At 59.0% G+C, this 19,751-nt stretch overlaps 1 protein-coding gene across 3 annotated transcripts in view; it reads left to right on the forward strand.

Moving 5' to 3' along the window:
- The window catches only part of MAP1B (microtubule associated protein 1B), a 101,338-nt gene extending 82,512 nt beyond the window's left edge, over positions 1-18,826 (forward strand). For 2 of the 3 annotated variants that reach the window (XM_029071391.2, XM_029071392.2), the window contains 3 exons: positions 4,167-10,974; positions 13,646-13,884; positions 15,640-18,826. In XM_029071391.2, the coding sequence (XP_028927224.1) occupies positions 4,167-10,974; positions 13,646-13,884; positions 15,640-15,795 (7,203 nt within the window). In that variant the 3' untranslated portion in view covers positions 15,796-18,826. The remainder of the gene's footprint in view (positions 1-4,166; positions 10,975-13,645; positions 13,885-15,639) is intronic. The other variant, XM_039911289.1, reaches the window with a different exon arrangement.
- Positions 18,827-19,751: the final 925 nt, after the last annotated feature.

The following is a 19,751-nucleotide window of genomic DNA, read 5'->3' on the forward strand; positions in this document are numbered from 1 at the left end:
GCCTGGTCATTCTTTTTTTTTTAAAAAAAAATGGTATTTGTTAAGTGCTTACCATGTGCCAGGCGTTGAACTAAGTGCTGGGGTAGATACAAGATAATTGGGTTGGACACAGTCCCTGTCCCACATAGAGTTCACAGTCTTCAGCGCTTAGAACAGTGCTTGGCACATAGCAAGCGCTTAACAAATACCATTATTAATAATAATAATAATCCCCATTTTACAGTTGAGATAACTGAGACACAGAGAAGTAAAGTGACTTGCCCAAGGTCACACAACAGACACATGGCGGGGCAGGGATTAGAATCCGGGTCCTTCTGACTCCCAGGCCCGTGCTCTATCCACTAGGCCACGCTGCTTCAGTAGATGGGTTTTGCCTGTTGGAGGCCAAGGTTGACTGTCCTCACCGCAGATTCCACCAGCCATCTGAGCCCTGGATTTCTCCTTGAGAGACCTTGGCACCCACTTCCTCCCCCAACAGGCTCGGGCTCCCGCACTGACGCTGAGCACGTTGCCTCAGATGGCCAAGCCCCCCTTGTGACCTCTTCGGGGGTGGGGGGGGGCCCTGTTGGAAGATGAGTGGGATGGCTGACTCCCCCCAGTGCAGAATCGTGTTGGTGCTCAGAGTGCAGCTCTGTGGCTCATGTCATATGCCTCTAGTCTGGGCGGCAGCTGAAAAGAAAGCAAAATAGGCCAGGGCTAGGGAGAGTCCTGTATCTGGAGCAGTGGGAAAGCCCCTCGCTACTCTTAAAGAATCCACCTGCTGGGCGCAGAGTCCTGAACCAAGTCCTTGGCAAGAGTAAAGCAGAGGTAGGAGATACAAGTCCCTGCCCACATGGAGTCTACAGTCTAAAGGTTATCAATGGGAGAGAAAGTGCTCCTTTAGCAGAGCGGGTACATAGACCGGTTCCAAAGAGCGGCAAGAGGTTGGGAGTGCAGGAGTGTGGAGGTTGTAATTGGGAGGAGGAAGAGGAGAAGAAGAAGAGGGTGGCAGGTCCTGGCTGGCATCAATTCGAGGGCAGAGGCTAATTTTGTGATTTGCTGTCCAATCAGAGGATATAGGCATCCTCATGGGCTAGATGACTTGGCAGTTTTTCTGACCGCATTGCTGAACGCCAGAGGCCGAGGGGGACCCCCTCTCGGTGCTACATCGGCTCCGATCTCTCCTGCCGGGGGGTAAGGGGACAGGGGTTCTGGGAATGGAGACAGGGCTAGAGTCAATGGCCCCTGTGGTTGTACAACCCTGAGAGGGCACATCATTGGTAGCTTTGCAGAGGTTGAGGTGGGCTCAGACAAGTGGGCATGGTTCCTGAGGAAAATCCTGCTCAGACGGAGCCTGGCCTAACCCCCTTGAGAGCCTCCACTGTCCTCCGGGGCTCCAGATCCTTTCAGGGGCATCCCAGAGGGTCCCGCCGAGCCGGTTGATGGTGGAAGCCAGAACGGTGGCAAGCCCTAAGGGAGCTTTAGGGGAGCTCCCGCTCCCCTGGGTCCCGTTCAGAGCTGAAGCCACTAGAAAATCAGTGCCGCCCCCCCCCCCCCCCCAACCCAACCCCTTCCCACTGGGACTTCAGCCTGTGCTGCCCACTCCACTCCACTTCTCTCCTGCCCCTTGCAGTTGTATAAACTGCATTTAAAAAGGTGGTTTGGAGGAAGGGGGCAGAGCACCACCACTGTGAGAGCCCTACCAGCCCCACTGCCAGGCCTCCTTCTTCCTCCTGGTCCCCACACTCCCCTCATGATACTGCTCTGTGGACCCTCCCAACCCAAGGCTGCTACTTGGCATCACTGTACTGGGTGCCATGGTGAAGATGTGCTGTCCACGCCCCTCCTCTTCCTGCCCTGCCAGGCCAGGTGCCCTCCCCAGCTCCCCTCCTTCCCTCGGAAGGTGAGTCTTGCTCAGTAATAATCGCCTTGAAAGTCCACTAAAGGGAGGCTCTGAACCCCAAAGAAGTTTCTAGTTGTCTCTCACAAGAGCATTTAGATATGTGCTTGTCCATGGTATTCGAAGATGATGCCCTCAGGGAGGAGATGTGGAGGGGGGAGTGTTTACCACTGTTCAGGGCAGACACTCAGGTGAAGCCCATGTCACTGCAAAGCATGAATATTTTGTGGTTTTTCTAAAACCAAATTTTTCAGCTCCTCGCTCACTCAGTCAGGAAGAGAAAGACTTCAAAAACCAGAACAGTGGTTCCATTATTGTCTGGTGGAGAAGAGGCCTGCCAAGAAGCCGCAGTTCTGTCCAACTCTCCTTTTATAGGCTCAGCCGTTCTTCTACCCAATCAGGATCCCCGGATGGTAACGGGCCCCTGGAAAACACTGGGAAAACTCCGGCCTCCAGAGCCGGGGAGAATCCCTACCGAGCTCGCCTGGGCGGGGGCAGTCTGGAAGCCAAGAGCAAAGTGGGCTTTGTCTGGCGGCTTTATTTGCAGCTGAATACCCAGAATGCCTTTTCAGTTAGAAACCCCACCTGAACTAGTCTGTGAACTTTGAGGGCCCTCGGAGAGGAGGCTGCTTGCCAGAGATGGCTGAAATTCACTTTGGCTTTTCCTATTTACTCCGGAGGGACCACCGAACAGCCACCCGTCTCCGATTCTGTTCGAGGTGAAAAGTGGCTTTGTATATTGAAGCCCGGTGGCTTTCAGTATGGTAGCCCCATCGCTCCTGGGCCTGCGTAATCTGTCGATTATCTAGTGCGTTTTTAATAATCACACAGCAACACAGAGGAGAATGCGTGATGGGACAGGCCAGGTCAGGTGGCTGGCTTCTGCTCAGCTGCCGTGGCTGCTCTACTGCCCCCGAGTGTTTTGGCCGCCACCTCCAGGTCCCTTTTCCCAATCTGCCTCCACCCTGCTTGGGTGTTAGCAACCCCCAGGGAGACTCTACAGCAGACCACACCAACTGGATGCTTAATAAATGCTTCTGCAGCTGCTGTGCTACTGTTACCAGCTAGGCCCATCCCTCCCACCCTTTTAATCCCCTGACTGTAGCCTGACCCCTAATGAAACAAGCACTGTGATTTATCTGCTCCATAGATCAAAATAATACCCATAGCAGTCCACAAGTGTTTCTCACCTTGCTCTTCCTGTGGGAGGTAGGCATTTTTACCACAAATAAACCCTACACTGTCCCCTGATGGCCAAATGGTGGTTGGCGAGGCTGGTGGGCATAGGGCCTGTCTTTGGTTTTCCCCAGGAATCGTTCTCATTTTCCTTTTTCTTTAGCGGTATCTAGAAGTACAAAGCACATGTTTGCTTTAAAGACAGAGCATAGTGGAAAAGTGTAAGAAAGGCTTTCTGAAGGAGCCTCCGGGAGCCAAGTTGGAGCCTCATTTCAGCATGACCTAGTCGATAGAGCACGGGCCTGGGAGTCAGAAGGTCATGGGGTTTTACACCCGGCTCCGCCACTTGTCTGCTGTGTGACCTTGGGCAAGTCAATTTACTTTTCTGGGACTCAGGTACCTCATCTGTAAAATGGGGATTGGGACTGTGAGCCCCACATAGGACAGGGACTGTGTCCAACCTGATCAGCTTGTATCTATCCCAGCACTTAGACCAGTGCTTGGCACATAATTAATGCTTAACAAGTACCGTAATTATTATTATTTCCTAGCACGCCTCTGGCTCTGTGGGCAGGAGAAGGGATGAGACAGCTTCAGTTCTGCTATCCCTCATGCACAGGGACCCCTGAAGGGAGCACTTTGTCCCTCCAATAGTCTGTTTGTGAGAGCCCTTGAGTGGTCAGTTTCAGTGTGTGTGTGTGCGCGTGTGCACGTGCGCACACCCTTCACCCTTCCCGTACCCCTCAGCCGAGTCAGATTGTCTCAGGACAGTGGTGGAGCCATTTCCTCGACCCCTGGAATGTGCAACTGGAAGGAAATCCATTTCCCTTTTTCCGCGAGCCCCAGCCCCGTGGGCGGGTGAGCCAGAACCCGAAATCCACAGTGATTTCCATCTGGCTTCTTTCCCTGCGTCGAAAGGGTGAAAGACGAGCTCCGTATCAGAGGGGAAATGGCTGGTCCCGGTCTGTCCCGGGGACAGTCCGGTGTCTCTTAAGGGGAAGGCTCAGTGCCTGAGCGGGCCGGGGGCGGGCAGGTGTTTGTGCTAAGGACTTGTGGGCTGACGATGATGACTACTTGTAACAGTTTGTCCCCTTGTCTCCCGATCCTTTAGATCGGAGAACTGCTGAGCACCACCCATCCCGCCAACAAAGCCAGCCTGACCCTCTTTTGCCCCGAGGAAGGGGACTGGAAGAACTCTAACCTGGACCGACACAACCTGCAAGACTTCATCAACATCAAGCTCAACTCGGCTTCCATCTTGCCGGCGATGGAAGGACTGTCGGAGTTTACCGAGTACCTGTCGGAGTCCGTGGAGGTGCCGTCGCCTTTCGACATCCTGGAGCCCCCGACGTCCGGCGGCTTCCTGAAACTGTCCAAGCCGTGCTGCTACATCTTCCCCGGGGGCCGGGGGGACTCGGCCCTCTTCGCCGTCAACGGCTTCAACATGCTGATCAACGGCGGGTCGGAGAGGAAGTCCTGCTTCTGGAAGCTGATCCGGCACCTGGACCGGGTGGACTCCATCCTGCTGACCCACATCGGGGACGACAACCTGCCGGGCATCAACAGCATGCTGCAGCGCAAGATTGCCGAGCTGGAAGAGGAGCAGTCCCAGGGCTCCACCGCCAACAGCGACTGGACCAAGAACCTCATCTCCCCGGACCTGGGCGTGGTGTTCCTCAACGTCCCGGACGCCCTGAGGAGTCCCGACCCCAACGTCCGAAAGAAGAGGAGCCTGGAGGAAGCCTGTTTTACCCTCCAGTACCTGAACAAGCTGTCCCTGCGTCCCGAGCCCCTCTCCCGCAGCGCCAGCCAGCCCGTGGACCCCATCGTCCTCTTCCAGAAGATGGGTGTGGGGAAGCTGGAGATGTATGTGCTGAACCCGGTCAAGAACAGCAAGGAGCTGCAGTTCTTCCTCCAGCAGTGGACCGGCATCTCCGGGGACAAGGCCGAGCTCCTCCTGCCCAGCGGGCAGGAGGTGGACATCCCCGTCTCCTACCTCACCTCTGTCTCCTCTCTGATCGTCTGGCACCCGGCGAACCCCGCAGAGAAGATCGTCCGCGTCCTGTTCCCCGGAAACAGCACCCAGTACCACATCCTGGAGGGCTTGGAGAAACTCAAGCACCTGGACTTCCTCAAGCAGCCCACCGTCACCCAGAAGGATCTGACGGGCCAGGCCGCCAGCCCGGCGACAAAGCCGGCCAAACCGAAACAGAGGACCGACAGCCGGGAGAGCCTCCGGCCCGCTGCCCCCAAGCTCCCTGCCAGCAAGCCCCTACGGAAGGAGTCCAAGGAGGACGCTGCCGAGCCCACCAAGAGCAGCCCCCCGGAGAAACCCCCGAAAGCGGAGAGCAGGGAGAAGACCCCGCTGAAGAAGGAGAAGCTGGCCAGGGTCGAGGCCAAGCCTCCCGCCGCCGAACAGGACCTGCCGCCGGCCAGGGAGGGACCGGCCGCCGACGCCGCCAAGCCCAAGGTCTCCAGGGAGAAGGTCGTCAAGAAGGAGGTTAAGGCGAGAGTGGAGGAAAAGAAGGAGGAGAAGGAAAAGCCAAAGAAGGAGGCCCCCAAGAAGGAGGAGAAGACTCCCGCCAAGAAGGAGGAGAAGCCCAAAAAAGACGAAGTCAAGAAGGAGGTCAAGAAAGAGGTCAAGAAAGAGGAGAAGAAGGAATCCAAGAAAGAACTAAAGAAGGAGACACCTTTGAAGGAAGTGAAAAAGGAAGTGAAGAAGGAGGACAAGAAGGAAACCAAGAAAGAAGAAAAAGACGTCAAGAAGGAGATTAAGAAGATCCCAAAAGACCTCAAGAAGTCCCCGGCCCCTGTGCTGGACGTTAAAAAACCCGTACTGAAACCCAAAGTTCCCAAGAAGGAAGAGTCAGCCAAGAAAGAGACAGCGGTGGCCGGGAAACCAAAGGAGAAGGGGAAAATTAAAGTGGTGAAGAAGGAGACCAAGGCGGCGGCCGCGGCAGTGGCCGGAATCGGAGCCGCCGTGACGACAGCGGCCGTGACGGCGGCCGCCAGCCTTGCGGCTCCCGGCCCGGTCAAGGAACTGGAAGCGGAGCGATCCCTCATGTCTTCGCCCGAGGATCTGACCAAGGACTTTGAGGAGCTGAAGGCAGAGGAGGTGGACGTGACGAGAGAAACGAAGCCTCAGCTCGAGCTGACGGAAGGTGATGGCCAGCCCGGGGAGGCGGAGCAGGTGGGGACCTACGTCCCGCAGGAGGGCACGGAGGAGCTCAAGGGTCCCACCGAGTCCCCGGACGAGGGCATCACCACCACCGAGGGCGAGGGCGAGTGTGAGCAGACACCCGAGGAGCCGGAGGTGGCGGGCGAGCCCGGGGTCGACGACAACGAGAAATACGAAGACGAGGGGACTGGGTTTGAGGAGTCGTCAGAAGCCGGAGACTTCGAGGAGAAGGCAGAGACTGAGGAGGCGGAGGAGCCCGCCGAAGAAGCCGACGACACCGTCGGGGAGCGGGTGACCCCGGGTGCTGCCGAGAGCGGCCTGGGGGAGGTCGAGGAGGCCGAGGCGGACAGGGGGCCCGGTGTCACGGGACAGGGACCAGGCGAGGGGGGCTCTCCAGCAGGGAGCGACGAGCGCGCCGAAGAGGACATGGATGAGACGGCAGAGAAGGAGGAGGACGAGGGGACGGAGGAAGATGCCGACGAAGGGGTCCGGGAGGCCGAGGATGAGCCCGAGAAGGCAGAGAGCGAAGAGGATTACGCCGCAGACGAGGCCTCCGAAGAGCAGTTCGGCCTGCGGGCCGCCCCACCGGCGAAGGGGTCCGGGGCCCCCTCCCCGGTCAGAGAACCGGCCTCCTCCATTCACGACGAGACCCTCCCCGGCGGCTCGGAGAGCGAGGCCACGGCGTCCGACGAAGAAAACCGCGAAGACCAGCCAGAGGAGTTCACGGCCACCTCTGGCTACACGCAGTCCACCATCGAGATATCCAGCGAGCCCACGCCCATGGACGACATGTCCACACCCCGAGACGTGATGAGCGACGAGACCAACCACGAGGAGAGCGAGTCGCCTTCTCAGGAATACGTGAACGTCACCAGATACGAGTCCCTGCTGTACGCCCCGGAGGGCGCCAAGCCCCAGATCCCATCCCTCGCCGACACGTTCAACGGCTTGTCCGAGGGCTCCAAGACCGACGCCACCGACGGCAAGGATTACAGCGTCTCCGCCTCCACCATCTCGCCCCCCTCCTCCATGGAGGAAGACAAGTTCAGCAGGTCGGCCCTGCGCGAGGCCTACCGCCTCGGAGATCCAGAGGGCCGGCCCGCCACGGCCCAGCTCGAGGTCCCGGACGCTCTGGCGGGCGTTCCGGCCCAAAGACTCAGTCCCTCCCCGAGCCCGCCTCTCAGCCCCGCGGCCAAGACGCCCCTGGGCGAACGCAGCGTGAACTTCTCCCTGACGCCCGACGAGATCCAGGTGCCCGCTCGGGTCGCGGCCGTCCCCGTGTCTCCCGCCGTGCGGCCGGGGCCCGTCGAGGAGGAGCGCTGCGCCAGCCCCGAGGACAAGACCCTGGAAGTGGTGTCCCCCTCCCAGTCGGTCACCGGCAGCGCCGGTCACACCCCGTATTACCAGTCTCCCACTGATGAGAAGTCCGGCCGCCTCCCTTCGGAAGGCCCAGGGCAGGCCACCCCCACCCCAGGGAGCCGCCAGGACACGGGGGTTGAGGCGGGCAAGCCTTCCGTCAGCCCCTTGGATGAGGTGGGCAAGCCCTCCCTCAGCCCCTCGGATCAGTCCGGCAAGCCCTCCGGAAGCCCCTTGGATGAGGCGGGCAAGCCCTCGCTCAGCCCCTCGGATGAGGCGGGCAAGTCTTCCATCAGCCCCTTGGACGAGGTGGGCAAGCCCTCCCTCAGCCCCTCGGATCAGTCTGTCAAGCTCTCCGTCAGCCCCTTGGACAAGGCGGGCAAGCCCTCCGTCAGCCCCTTGGACGAGGTGAGCAAGCCCTCCGTCGGCCCCAGGGACGAGGCGGGCAAGTCCTCCGTCAGCCCCTTGGACGAGGCGGGCAAGCCCTCCGTCAGCCCCATGGACGAGCCGGTCCCAGACTCGGAATCTCCCATCGAGAAGGTCCTGTCGCCTCTGCGCAGTCCCCCGCTGATTGGGGCCGAGACCCCCTACGAGACGTTCCCGAGTGACGACGTGAGGACTCCCGGTGGGCCTCCGGAAGACGGGCGTGACCACCAGGCCTCTCCTGAGCAGGGGAGCCCGCTTTCCCAAATGACACCCACCGCCCCCTTCCAGGAGAAACAGGATGGGGAGAGCCTGGCGCCAACGGCCGACAGCCGGGATCGGGAACCCGAGACACCACGGGCTCCCAGCCCCCGGTCCGGACTGGCCCTGGATGACAAGAGACTCCCGGCCGACGTCTCTCCCACCCAGGCGGAGGTTGGCCCGCTGGGCTCCCTGAAGGAAGACACCAAAATGTCCATCTCCGAGGGGACCGTCTCCGACAAGTCAGCGACCCCCGTCGACGAGGGCGTGGCGGAAGACACGTATTCGCACATGGAAGGCGTCGCGTCCGTCTCCACGGCCTCCGTGGCCACCGGCTCGTTCCCGGAGCCGACGGCGGACGACGTGTCCCCATCGCTGCACGCCGAGGTGGGCTCCCCGCATTCCACCGAAGTGGACGACTCCCTCTCCGTGTCTGTCGTCCAAACCCCCACCACCTTTCAGGAGGCCGAGATGTCTCCGTCTAAGGAGGAGTGCCCCAGGCCCATGTCCATCTCCCCGCCCGACTTTTCTCCCCAGACGGCCAAGTCGAGGACCCCCGTTCAGGAGCACCGGTCGGAACAGTCCTCCATGTCGATCGAGTTTGGCCAGGAGTCCCCTGAGCCGTCGCTGGCCACGGATTTCAGCAGGCAGTCTCCCGACCGGCTGCCGGCCACGGACTTTGTCAGGGAGTCTCCCGACCGGCCCGCCCTCGCGCCCGGCTTGCTCCAGATCACGGAGAACGGGCCGACGGAAGTGGACTACAGCCCGGACCTGCCGGAGCCCGGCTACACCCACCAGACGCCCCCGGCGGAGGAGCCGGGCTGCCCGCCGGATAACGACCTCTCGGAGCTCCTCTCCGTGTCTCAGGTGGAGGCTTCCCCCTCCACCTCATCCGCCCAGTCCCCGTCGCAGATCGCTTCCCCTCTGCAGGAAGACCTGTCACCCACCGTCCCTCCTCCCGGAGAGGCGGCCCCCTATGCCTCTCTGGCCGCGGTGGAGGCCCGGAGCCCGGAAGGGGAGAAGTTCTCCCCCAAGTCAGATCTGTCGCCCCTGACGCCGAGAGAGACGTCTCCCCTCTACTCCCCTGGCTTTTCGGACTCCACGTTGGGGGGCCGCGATAACACCGCCATGGGGCACTCGCCGTCCCCGCCCCCGGGCGGATCCTCGGCCGAGAGCTACGGCTTCCGCTCGTCGGTACTGTTCGACACCATGCAGCACCACCTGGCCCTGCACAGCCGCCCACCCCCGGCCGGCCCCGAGGAGGGTGAGACGGACGGGGCGGGCCGGGCGCCGGCCGACTACATCTACACCTACCAGAAGACGGAGAAGACCGCGAGGACCCCCGACGAGGGCGGCTACACCTACGAGACCAGTGAGAAGACCAGCCGGACCCCCGAGGTGGGCGGCTACTCCTATGAGAAGACCGAGCGGACCACCAGGTCCCCCGAGGACGGCGGATACTCCTACGAGACCATCGAGAAGACCCGCCGGACCCCGGATGACGGTGGCCTCGCCTACGAGGTGACCGAGAAGACCACCCGGACGCCCGAGGAGGGCGGCTACTCCTACGAGACCAGCGAGAAGACCACCCGGACCCCGGAGGTGGGCGGCTACACCTACGAGAAGACCGAGAGGACCACCCGGCTCCTGGACGACATCAGTAATGGCTACGACGACTCCGAGGACGGTGGCCGGGGCCCCGCGGGAGGCTCCGGCTACTCCTACGAGACGACCGAGAAGATCACCAGCTTCCCCGAGCTGGACAGCTACTCTTACGAGACCTCTAAGAGGACCACGCGGACCCCCGAGGCCTCCACCTACTGCTACGAGACGACGGAAAAGATCACGCGGACTCCCCAGGCCTCCACCTACTGCTACGAGACGGCCGACCGCTGCTTCTCCGCGGACGGGAAGTCGCCTGGCGAGGCCCGCCAGGACGTCGACCTGTGCCTGGTGTCCTCCTGTGAGTACAAGCACCCCAAGACGGAGCTGTCGCCCTCCTTCATCAACCCCAACCCCCTAGAGTGGTTCGCCGGCCGGGATCCGGAGCAGCCGCCCACCCAGTCCGGCGGGGCCCCACCGCCCCCCGGGGGGAAGCCGCAGGGCCGACAGTGTGACGAGACCCCGCCCACCTCAGTCAGCGAGTCGGCCCCGTCCCAGACGGACTCGGACGTGCCCCCGGAGACGGAGGAGTGCCCGTCCATCACGGCCGACGCCAACATCGACTCCGAAGACGAGTCCGAGACCATCCCCACGGATAGGACCGTCACCTACAAGCACGTGGACCCGCCTCCCGTCCCCATTCAGGACCGGAGCCCTTCTCCCCGCCATCCCGACGTCTCCATGGTGGACCCGGAGGCCCTGGCCGTCGAGCAGACCCTGGGCAAGGCCCTGAAGAAAGACCTGAAGGAAAAGACGAAGACCAAGAAGCCGGGCACCAAGACCAAGTCTTCCTCCCCCGTCAAGAAGAGCGACGGGAAGCCCAAGCCGTCGGCCGTCTCCCCGAAGCCGGCGGGCCTGAAGGAGTCCCTGGAGAAGGCCTCCCGGGGGGCATCGCCCAAGAAGAAGGAGGCGGCCGAGAAGGTGGCCAGAGCCGGCGCCGCCCCCGAGGTCAAGGCTTCCCGCCTCGAGGAGAAGGACAAGGAGACCAAGAATGCCGCCAACGCCTCCACTTCCAAGTCGGCCAAGACGGCCGCTGCAGGTGAGGGAAGGGTAGGGTTGGGGCGGGGCTTCCCCACCGTGCCCTGTGTTTCCCACAGGTCGGGCTCTGGCCCGCCGCTACCCTGCCAGCCTGGAAGGTGGGGGCGGCCCCCCGGCTGACACCCCCTAATCTCCCGCGAGACCCCGGTCGATCGACTGTACGTACTGGGCGCTTCCCGTGTGCGGAGCACTGGACTCGGTTCTCAGGAAAGAACGTTAAAGAAAGGTTGGGGTGATCCCTGACCCTAAAACCCCCCACAGAGAATGCGGTTGGCTCCTGGAGTCAAAAGAGTCCATTTGAATATACTGCGTGAGGCAAGGAGAGGGTCTCCTTTGAGACTCATCAAGCAGGTCAGAACGCTCGTGCCCCGATCTCTTCATTCATTGATCATCCAGTAGTATTTATTGAGTGCTTACTATGTGCAGAGCACTGTACTCAGCGCTTGGAATGTACAATTCGGCAACAGATAGAGACAATCCCTGCCCGATAACGGGCTCGCAGTCTAAATGGGGGAGACAGCAAAGCAAAACAGAAAACGAAACAAGTAGTCTGGTGCAGACATCATCAAGATAAATAGAATCGTAGAGAGATACACATCATTAACAAAAGAGAGTAATAATATATACAAATATGCACAGTGCTGAGGAGAGGGGAAGGGGGAAGAGCAGAGGGCGGGAGAAGGGGGAAATGGGAGGGGAGGAGGAGCAGAGGGAAAGGGGGGGTCATTCTGGGGAGGCCTCATGGAGGAGGTGAGCTCTCATTAGGGCTTTGAAGAGGGGAAGAGAGTTAGTTTGGCGGATATGAGGAGGGAGGGCATTCCAGGACAACGGGAGGATGTGGGCCAGGGGTCGACAGCGGGACAGGCGCAAATGGGGGTCCGTGAGGTGAGCGGCAGAGGAGCGGAGTGTTCAGGGTGGGCAGTAGAAAGAGAGAAGGGAGGTGAGGTAGGAGGGAGCGAGGGGATGGAGAGCTTTGAAGCCAAGATTGAGGCGTTTCTGTTTCGTGCGGAGGTTGATAGGCAGCCACTGGAGGTTTCTGAGGAGGGAAGTGACATGCCCAGAGAGTCTCTGTGGGAATATGATCCGGGCAGCGGAACGAAGAATAGACTGGAGTGGGGAGAGACAGGAGGAAGGGAGATCAGAGAGGAGGCTGACACGATAATCCAGTCGGGATATTATGAGAGCCTGTACCAGCACGGTAGCCGTCTGGATGGAGAGGAAAGGGCGGATCTCGGCGATATTGTGAAGGTGAGACCGGCAGGCATTGGTGACGGATTGGATGTGTGGGGTGAATGAGAGAGCGGAGTCAAGGACGACACCAAGGTTGCGGGCCTGTGAGACGGGAAGGATGGTAGTGCCGTCCACAGTGACAGGGAAGTCAGGGACGGGAGATCTCTGACTGCCTGCATGTCTGCCTGCCCAGCCGGCTGGGATCCGTGGATTCACTGTGGGGCAAAGTTCTGAAAGGAAAAAGAATCAACTCAATTCAGTTGAGCTTGTTTAGCATCAAGGTGCTGTCTCCTTTTTTTAAAATCAGACTTATTTTTAAGGAAGCTAGATACTACATCCCGAAACCACAAAGGCTGTTGGCAGGCGGCGAGCCTTGGGCTTCCACGGGAGACGTTCATCCCTGCCGGAAGCCTGGCTCGGCAGTGATTTACCGTGCGAGCGCACGCACGCACGCCTCCGGAGCTGAGTCCCCCGGGGGGACCGGGGAGAAGGAGGGGCACCCCCTCTGGAATTGACGCTTGCCTTTCCCTCCGTCGAGGCTGTGTGGCCCGAGACCCTCCCCTTGGAGCAGGTCTGGCTCCCCCCATCTCTCCCCGGCTCTGAGGTGTGCTCCTCTTACGTGGCAGTGGCAAGTTGGCGCCCGTCTCTGGTTGGGCTGGAGAGGGGTCCGCATTCAAGCGCGGCTGTTTGGCCGAGGGGCGCAGACACCACGGGGAGGGGCCGGGCCGGCCTGGGGGAGACGCTGTGCTGTCCATTCAATAGACGGTATTTATTATTTACTCTGTGCGGAGCACTGGACTAAGCGCTTGGATGAGTATGACATAACGGAAGTGGAAAGGTTTCCCTCCCACACGGGGCTTAAGGTCTAGAGGGGGAGACTGGTGGATGTGGCCGGGGGAAGGGGACCCCTCAGTCCAACCAGCAGGTGTCCTATCCCCTCCCTTCGGAGCTGTTCAAGTGTGTTTCGGAGCGGTTGTGTGAGGAGAGCCATTAAGTCAGCGGCAGCGGTCAGGGTGAGGCGCCCTCTGCTCAACAGCAGTTACTGAGCTTCCGCTGGGGGCCGAGTGCCTGTCTCCAAGGAGTTTACGTGGAACGGGTAGACTTGAGTTGTTTACAGCGAGGAGGAGGGAGAGGACAGAGAGTCAGCGGGGCAGGGAAGAGCGTAGGACGGGATAGAGAAGGCAAGGGGAGCGGGTGGTTGCTCTACGGGCCTAGCACCGAGGTGGATGTTGACCCACGAGATTTGGGGTGGTGGCGGCGTTGGGTCGGAGGCCTGCCCCGGGTGGGCCAGGGGGCGCGGGTGCGGCAGATTGGAAGGGGAAGGTGGGTCCGGAGGGGAGGAACGGAGAAGCCCGAGCCGGGGCCCGGCGGGTGAAGAGAGCGGGCCGGGAGGGAGGGGCGGCCGACGTAAACCGGTGACCCCCGCCGCTTCCTCTCCGCAGGATCTGGGGCCGCCAAGCCCGCTAAAGCCTCGGCGGTGCCTCCGGGCCCCCCGGTGTACCTGGACCTCGTCTACATCCCCAACCACAGCAACAGCAAGAACGTCGACGTGGAGTTTTTCAAGAGGGTCAGGTCGTCCTACTACGTGGTGAGCGGGAACGACCCGGCCGCCGAAGAGCCCAGCAGGGCCGTCCTGGACTCCCTGTTGGAGGGGAAGGCCCAGTGGGGGAGCAACATGCAGGTAAGCCCCCTGGCCGTCCCACCCGTGCCCCCTCTCCCCTGGCTGCTAGCTCCCAGCTGGAGGTCCCCGAAACCCCCCAGCCCTAAGCGCAGTGCTCTGCACCCAGCAGGTGTGCTCTGCACACACTGAGCGCTCGATAAATATGATTGAATGAATCCCTTCATCCAGGGCTTGGTAGTGCCTGGCACATAGTAAGTGCTTAACAAATACCGTAATTATTATGCCTCCCACTATTCCTGGTAAGGCCAAGTATCGAGAAGCAGTATGGCCTAGTGGACGGAGCCTGGGCCTGGGAGTCAGGTCGTGCGTTCTAATCCCGGCTCCGCCACTTGTCTGTCGTGTGACCTTGGGCAAGTCACTTTACTTCTCTGCACCTCAGTTGCCTCATCTGTAAAATGGGGACCAAGACTGTGAGCCCCACTTGGGACAGGGACTGTGTCCAACACGATTTGCTTGTATCCACCCCAGTGTTTAGCACAGTGCCTGGCACATAGTAAGCACTTAACAAATTCCCTTATTATATTATTATTACTGAGGCCCTGCTGGGGCGTGGGGTGGATTAATTTGATCAGGTGAGGGGGCTGGAGGCAGGGCAGGGGAGACTCTCCCATGCCCCACCTCTAAGAGGTGGTGGGTCAACCCCCAGGGAGGAACCTCTCCACCGCCCCGTATAGTTGAGGGTGGCTCTGTCCCGGCCCGCTTGGCGTGGATGGGGAGTAGCAGCGAGCAGCTGTTACCGGACGGGACTGAGAGATGAAGAGGGAGGAGAAGGAAGGGAGGAAGCCCCAGAGGCCTGCATTCTTGCTGAGGTAACTAACTTGGGACCCAGCAGCCGGCCGCATTATCTCCTCTGGGAGAGCCTGTCGGAGCTGACTTTGCCCCCGCTCAGGCCACCCACCCCGCACCCCCGTCCAGCCAGTTGATCCCGGTCCCCGGCCTTTCGGGGCAGCCCCCGGCCGTCCTGCGGAAACTGCCCGCTTCAACCCTGCCGGCGGGGTCCGACTCTTAGCAGCTCCAAATGTAGCAAGCAGAAGTCAGAGCAGCAGTAAAGGGAAGAGAAATAGTAGTGTGCCCTCCCGGGGGCAACGCTGAGCGGGAGCCCGGATAAGAGGAGGGGTCTCTGACCCGCAATCTGTAAATGGCGGGGAAAAAGACCCACAGTAGAGCGGTAGTGAATATACAAAGCCAAACAGCGTGGGCTAGTGGAAAAAACACGGCCCTGGCAATCAGAAGTACCCGGGTTCTAAACCCCGCTCCCCGACTTGACTGCTGTGTGGCTTTGGGCCAGTCACTTCACGTCTCTGGGCCTCAGGTACCTCATCTGGAAGATGGGGATTAAGACTGTGAGCCCCGTGTGGAACATGGCCTGTGCCCAACCTGATTAGCTAGTAACTGCCCCAGTGTTCAGTACAATGCCTGGTACAGAGTAAATCCTTAACAAATACCATTAAAAAAAAAGAAGTGACAATCAGCCAGCTAAAGTCAGAGGTATGACTAAGAAGTTCAGCATAAGTCTTGGGGGGCGGAGTCCTCACTCCCCCCCACCGCCACCCACCCTTTGGCCCCTTGGTGCCGTGGCAACATTCGCATGTCTAATGATCGGGACTCGCCGGCTCTGAGTCCTTTCCACCGCCGCCCCGCTTTCCCTGCCCCCGATAAAGATCGCTTCGCACAGTCGTTCGTGACTGTCCGAAAACAATCGGGGCACCCCCGCACTGACCGAGTCTCCTCCGCCTGCCCTCCCTCCCACCTCAGGTGACCCTGATCCCGACCCACGACTCCGAAGTGATGCGGGAATGGTACCAGGAGACCCACGAGAAACAGCAAGATCTCAACATCATGGTTTTGGCAAGCAGCAGCACCGTGGTGATGCAAGACGAGTCCTTCCCCGCATGCAAGATTGAACTGTAAGACCGAGGGAGCCGCCCGGCCACCCCCGCTCCCCCCGTTTCCCCCGTCCCCCCGCCCCCCTCCCCCGGCCCCCGGAGCCACCCCGTCTCCAGATTCACTCCGGTTCGAAGCCACCTTTTCTAAAACGTCGGCCCCTCTAAACCTACCTGCTGAACTGTTTACCTGCCCACTGCTCTACTGTGTCACCAGTCTCTAAGGGAAGTCAGTTTCCCCCACACTAGGGTTCCAATTACTGCAGAACGTCAGCATCTGGTTCGACTCCGCCGAACCCGTGGAAACCACGCGCTAGCAGACTCAACCAACTTCTGCCAGGTAGAGGCATATGTCCGCAAGAAAATGAGTGAGTGAGAGAGAATGAGAGAGAGCGAGCAAGCGAGAGAGCGAGGGGGAGGAGGGGTGGACCGGAGGAGAAGGCCACAGCTGGTAGGCCCACGTCCACCTCGGGCGATTCGATGCATTGCTCACCGCAGTCCACTCGAGCGATCGCACGCAAAGCAAGGTTTCACTCTCTGTATCCATCTGAATTCCGGCCGAAGGGTCTTACCGTACTCGCGCGAGTTGGGGAGGAAAGACGAGAGGAGGGAACGTGGCACCGAGGGGGCACGAGACGGACACGCCGTTCACTAGCGCCTCAGACTCTGCACGCTAATGTAGCGAGGCCATCGTAGACTCAACACGCGGGTGGTTTGAACCCCATTCAGAACTCTCCAGACTCTCCTTTAAACACGCAACTCGGTTGGTCTGAGGCCTGCTCCCAGCGCCCGCCCCCTCAGCCCACGTGCGTCAACGCCCAAGTCAACAGCCAATGAACCGAAGCCAAAGACCAAAGCAATCGGGAGTGCAAGCGGTGTAGACAATTTGCCTTAGAAAGTGACTTGAATGTACAAAAAGATACTTGATGCACTTCTTTTTTAAACGCGAGACAGCAAGCTTAGGAACCATCTGTGTAGGATTCTAGTTGCACCGGTCGCTGCAGTGGTGCGAGCGTGCACGCGGGGAGTCCTAGGGAACATCTGATCGGTCCGTCGGCGCGGGGCCGGGCGTTCCGGATCTTCCCCGGAGGCCACGCTGGGGCCCGGCGGCGATGGCGACGGCCTCGTGGCCGAGGCGAGGGTCTCGGAGCGCTCCTCGTGGTAACTTACCTTTCTTTGTCTCACGTTGGGCTTCGGCCCGTTCGCTTCAGCAGGAGTGCGGATACACAGATGTACAGAAACCATTTTTTTTAGCTCTGCGTGAACTTTTACTAGACGAACTTTTACACAGATGTTTTCGTTTACAGGAAAATGCCAAGAAAAATTTCAGGTGATGGTGATTTCTTTTTCTTTTTCTTTTTAAAGTCTTTTTGTAAGGACAAACAAAACTAGAGTAATGCTGTGTGAAGTTCTGGTGAGAATGAAACCTGTGCTGTTGCGGTAACGTATTTATTGAGCGTGCTTAACTAACTGCCAGGAGTCCCGGGCCCCAGGTCTTGGCCCCCAGCCCTCCCTGAAATCGGAGAGTCCGTGAGGGGCGTGGTTGGCCGCCCTTTAGGGAGCCAGTCCACTCCCTTCTCCCCAAAATCTTACTGAAGCAGAAGGGGAGAAGATCGGCTCGAAATATCTACGCAGGTTTGGCTTTCGGGTCAGTTGTCTTCTTCCTCTAGAGAAAATAATGAATTTACAACCGGGAGCAGTCATGACCCCCCACTTTCTACAGCCCGGAGCGTGAGCCAGAGACAAGCTTGCTGACCCCAGCGTTGGGGTGGGCGGGTGGGCGGCCGTGGCCTTGCTTCCCGGGACGTTTGCAGGTGGGTGACCCCCAAATCTGAAGGCTAGTTCATCCAGAGGGAGTCTGGGCTCCTCTCCCTTCTCCACCTCCCCCCTCCACCCCCAGCATCTCCTGGAGGAGACTTGAAGGCCCGTCCATTCCGTAGTGAATGCTGACCTCAGTTGATTTCCTATGTTTGTTATTTATTTCAAAATTAACATTGTTGTTAGTTTTTGTTTGATGAGGGTCTCTTTGCACTGCTAATTTTTATGAGGGTTTTAAAAATGTACTTTTTCAGAGTCCTTCCGAGGGGGTCTGGGTAGGTCACTTAATACTGTGAATTAAGTTTTTGGAATGTTCTACCACTTGTTTTTAATTTTACAAGGGTTATTTTGTTAGATGGCTCTAGTGCTGCCGCTTTTATTTATTATTCTTTCTAAGTCCTTAAAGTAATTCTGGGAGATTTATGGTACAAAAAGGGTCGGTCACCCCCACGGAGGACAAGTGACCTGTGGGAGATGACTAGTGGAGTTGGCTGTGCTCCTATTCATATTCATTTGCTTAGAATTTCATGCGGTGACCGATGCTGTCTCTTTCTGGGGGTGAACTGAGGCTGCACGGTCAGCGCCGCGCTTCCACTTCCCTATAGCACAGCTCACTCGCTCTCCCTCGGCGGGGGAAGCGGAAGAGGAGGGGGCACTGATCTGAAACCTTTCCTACCCAAAGTGGGCCCCAGTGAGAATCTGCCTGTGGCAGGTCGGAGGACGGGAGATAGGCCCAAGTCCACAGCGAAGACTGTTTCCCTACCCCAGTAATTCTGCCATAGCTCCAATTTTGGTTTTTCGCTGCTACGGAATTTGAAACCTCCCCAAGCCGGCACTGTGCCCATCCAACCCGTGTACAGGTGAGGTGAGCAGCGGTGAGGACAGCGTGGGCTGACCTTGATAACTGTGGGGAGTCCCTCACTAGTGGAGTGGAGAGAACACCCTGGTGAAATCGTGGGGTTTTCCATGATCCCATTCGTGACCCTTTGGTTGGGGATGGCGGGGGGCGGGGGAAAGAGTGCTTTCCAACAAAAATTCGGTGGAGAGTGAACACTGCCCCTCATGCCTGCCACCCCCCACTGGTCCCCCCCCTTTTTTTCCTCAAGTTCCATGCTCTAGTGACTGGACCCCAAAGTGTAGATGAATGTTTCTAAGTGTTTCCACTAATTTATGTGGTTTAGGAGCACTCTGATGATGCTCCTTCCCTCCAATCTAATGATCAGTTTCTTCATGGAAGTGGCTGTGCCCCCTCCCCCCACCCCACCCCTGAGCTCCCTGGACACCCCCCCCCCCCCCCCCCCCCCCCGTGTAATTCTGAAATTGCCATCACCCGCCTCTTTCGTCACCTGGTCCCTGGAAGGATCCCGGTTCAGTGACGATTGCTATCTTGTGAGTTGTTGGGGTTTGGATTTAGCAGCAGAGAAAAAGCTCCCGTTTACATCGGAAAGGAACAACTGTCGGCTCTTATCTTTCACCTTCGTTGAACCACACACCAGAAGCATTCTAAGGCAGAGCATTGCTTCGAAGGCAAAGCACGTCATTCGTTTGGTCTGGAAAGCGTCGGCCAGCTCAGAACGGAACAACTCCGTGGTGACTTGACAGAAGCTACAAAAGGCACCATCCAAAAGCTGAAAACAAAGGGAAAAAAAAGCCCACAGCTTCTCTGCACTACCGCTGGCTGCTCCGGACAGGACTGAATCCAGACTGGCCGGGTGGGCAGGGCCCCGGGCCCCCTAGCCGTCCTGAACTGAGGGGGGCGGGGGAACCCCGAGCTCCCCGACGGACCCCTGCAGCCACCGGAGCAGCCGCGGACAAGGGACGGTCCTGCCCGAGGCCGACCGGCCGAGAAGCCCCCCCGTCCACACTCCTCTCTCGTGTTCTGAATGGTGTTTGTATCAGTCTGCGGCGGTGTATGGTATTATGTCTTATAATCGATCCTGCATCACTTCTATTCTATCAGTCATATCTAACGTAGAAAACTAGTTTCCAGTGAAAGTAATACGTAGTGCTTTTATGATATTTGTGTGCAATATCCCCTCTTCCACTGAGGATATTTGATGTAAAGGAAACAAACAAAAAAAATCAGTTCCACAATAAAAGACGAAAGTGGTCAAAGCCGGTGGTATGCTGGGAGTGTCTGTGGGGGAGGGAACGGGGCTGTGGTAC

Source organism: Ornithorhynchus anatinus, chromosome 1, assembly GCF_004115215.2.
Source record: "Ornithorhynchus anatinus isolate Pmale09 chromosome 1, mOrnAna1.pri.v4, whole genome shotgun sequence".
Classification (NCBI taxonomy): domain Eukaryota; kingdom Metazoa; phylum Chordata; class Mammalia; order Monotremata; family Ornithorhynchidae; genus Ornithorhynchus; species Ornithorhynchus anatinus.